This window comes from Eucyclogobius newberryi, unplaced genomic scaffold (assembly GCF_026437365.1).
Source record: "Eucyclogobius newberryi isolate DKJ021-1_F unplaced genomic scaffold, fEucNew1.0.hap1 SCAF_3, whole genome shotgun sequence".
In the NCBI taxonomy this organism is placed as follows: Eukaryota; Metazoa; Chordata; class Actinopteri; order Gobiiformes; family Gobiidae; genus Eucyclogobius; species Eucyclogobius newberryi.
The window spans coordinates 42,625,283-42,626,875 of record NW_027315945.1 but is presented as its reverse complement, the minus strand read 5'-3'; the positions used below and the strand labels follow the sequence as shown (position 1 = coordinate 42,626,875).

The following is a 1,593-nucleotide window of genomic DNA, read 5'->3' as shown; positions in this document are numbered from 1 at the left end:
TCTGGTTTTGATCCCTCTGTAGTCTGGTTACGATCCCTCTGTAGTCTGGTTACGATCCCTCTGTAGTCTGGTTACGATCCCTCTGTAGTCTGGTTACGATCCCTCTGTAGTCTGGTTACGATCCCTCTGTAGTCTGGTTACGATCCCTCTGTAGTCTGGTTACGATCCCTCTGTAGTCTGGTTACGATCCCTCTGTAGTCTGGTTTTGATCCCTCTGTAGTCTGGTTACGATCCCTCTGTAGTCTGGTTACGATCCCTCTGTAGTCTGGTTACGATCCCTCTGTAGTCTGGTTACGATCCCTCTGTAGTCTGGTTACGATCCCTCTGTAGTCTGGTTACGATCCCTCTGTAGTCTGGTTACGATCCCTCTGTAGTCTGGTTACGATCCCTCTGTAGTCTGGTTACGATCCCTCTGTAGTCTGGTTACGATCCCTCTGTAGTCTGGTTACGATCCCTCTGTAGTCTGGTTACGATCCCTCTGTAGTCTGGTTACCATCCCTCTGTAGTCTGGTTACGATCCCTCTGTAGTCTGGTTTTGATCCCTCTGTAGTCTGGTTACGATCCCTCTGTAGTCTGGTTACGATCCCTCTGTAGTCTGGTTACGATCCCTCTGTAGTCTGGTTACCATCCCTCTGTAGTCTGGTTACGATCCCTCTGTAGTCTGGTTTTGATCCCTCTGTAGTCTGGTTTTGATCCCTCTGTAGTCTGGTTACGATCCCTCTGTAGTCTGGTTACGATCCCTCTGTAGTCTGGTTTTGATCCCTCTGTAGTCTGGTTACGATCCCTCTGTAGTCTGGTTACGATCCCTCTGTAGTCTGGTTACGATCCCTCTGTAGTCTGGTTACCATCCCTCTGTAGTCTGGTTACGATCCCTCTGTAGTCTGGTTTTGATCCCTCTGTAGTCTGGTTACGATCCCTCTGTAGTCTGGTTACGATCCCTCTGTAGTCTGGTTACGATCCCTCTGTAGTCTGGTTACGATCCCTCTGTAGTCTGGTTACGATCCCTCTGTAGTCTGGTTACGATCCCTCTGTAGTCTGGTTACGATCCCTCTGGTCCTCAGGAGGCCATGTCAGTGGTGGGTTTGTCTCCAGAGGAAAAAGACTCAGTTCTTCAGATCGTGGCGTCGATTCTTCACCTCGGAAACATCAGCTTCAGAGAAGAAAACAACTATGCCACCGTCGAGAGTCAGGACTGTGAGTAAACCGGGTCTACACCGGGTCTAAACCGGGTCTAAACCAGGACTAAACCGGGTCTAAACTGGGTCTAAACCGGGTCTAAACCGGGTCTACACCGGGTCTAAACCGGGTCTAAACCAGGACTAAACCGGGTCTAAACTGGGTCTAAACCGGGTCTAAACCGGGTCTAAACAAGGTCTAAATCGGATCTAACTCCAGGTCTAAACCGGGTCTAAACCGGGTCTAAACCGGGTCTAAACCAGGACTAAACCGGGTCTAAACCAGGTCTGAATCGGATCAAACTCCAGGTCTAAACCGGGTCCAAACCAGGTCTAAATCGGATCTAACTCCAGGTCTAAACCGGGTCTAAACCGGGTCTAAACCAGGTCTAAATCGGATCTAACTCCAGGTCTAAAC

General features: G+C 49.7%; 2 protein-coding genes across 2 annotated transcripts in view; one reads left to right on the top strand and one right to left on the bottom strand.

The window, feature by feature from the left end:
* pi4kb (phosphatidylinositol 4-kinase, catalytic, beta) overlaps nucleotides 1-1,593 on the bottom strand; it is a 116,299-nt gene that overhangs the window by 24,405 nt on the left and 90,301 nt on the right. The gene's annotated exons all lie outside the window — the stretch shown is intronic.
* The window catches only part of myo1eb (myosin IEb), a 102,604-nt gene that overhangs the window by 38,413 nt on the left and 62,598 nt on the right, over nucleotides 1-1,593 (top strand). The window contains exon 9 of the mRNA XM_072461393.1: nucleotides 1,062-1,194. Within this exon, the coding sequence (XP_072317494.1) occupies nucleotides 1,062-1,194 (133 nt within the window). The remainder of the gene's footprint in view (nucleotides 1-1,061; nucleotides 1,195-1,593) is intronic.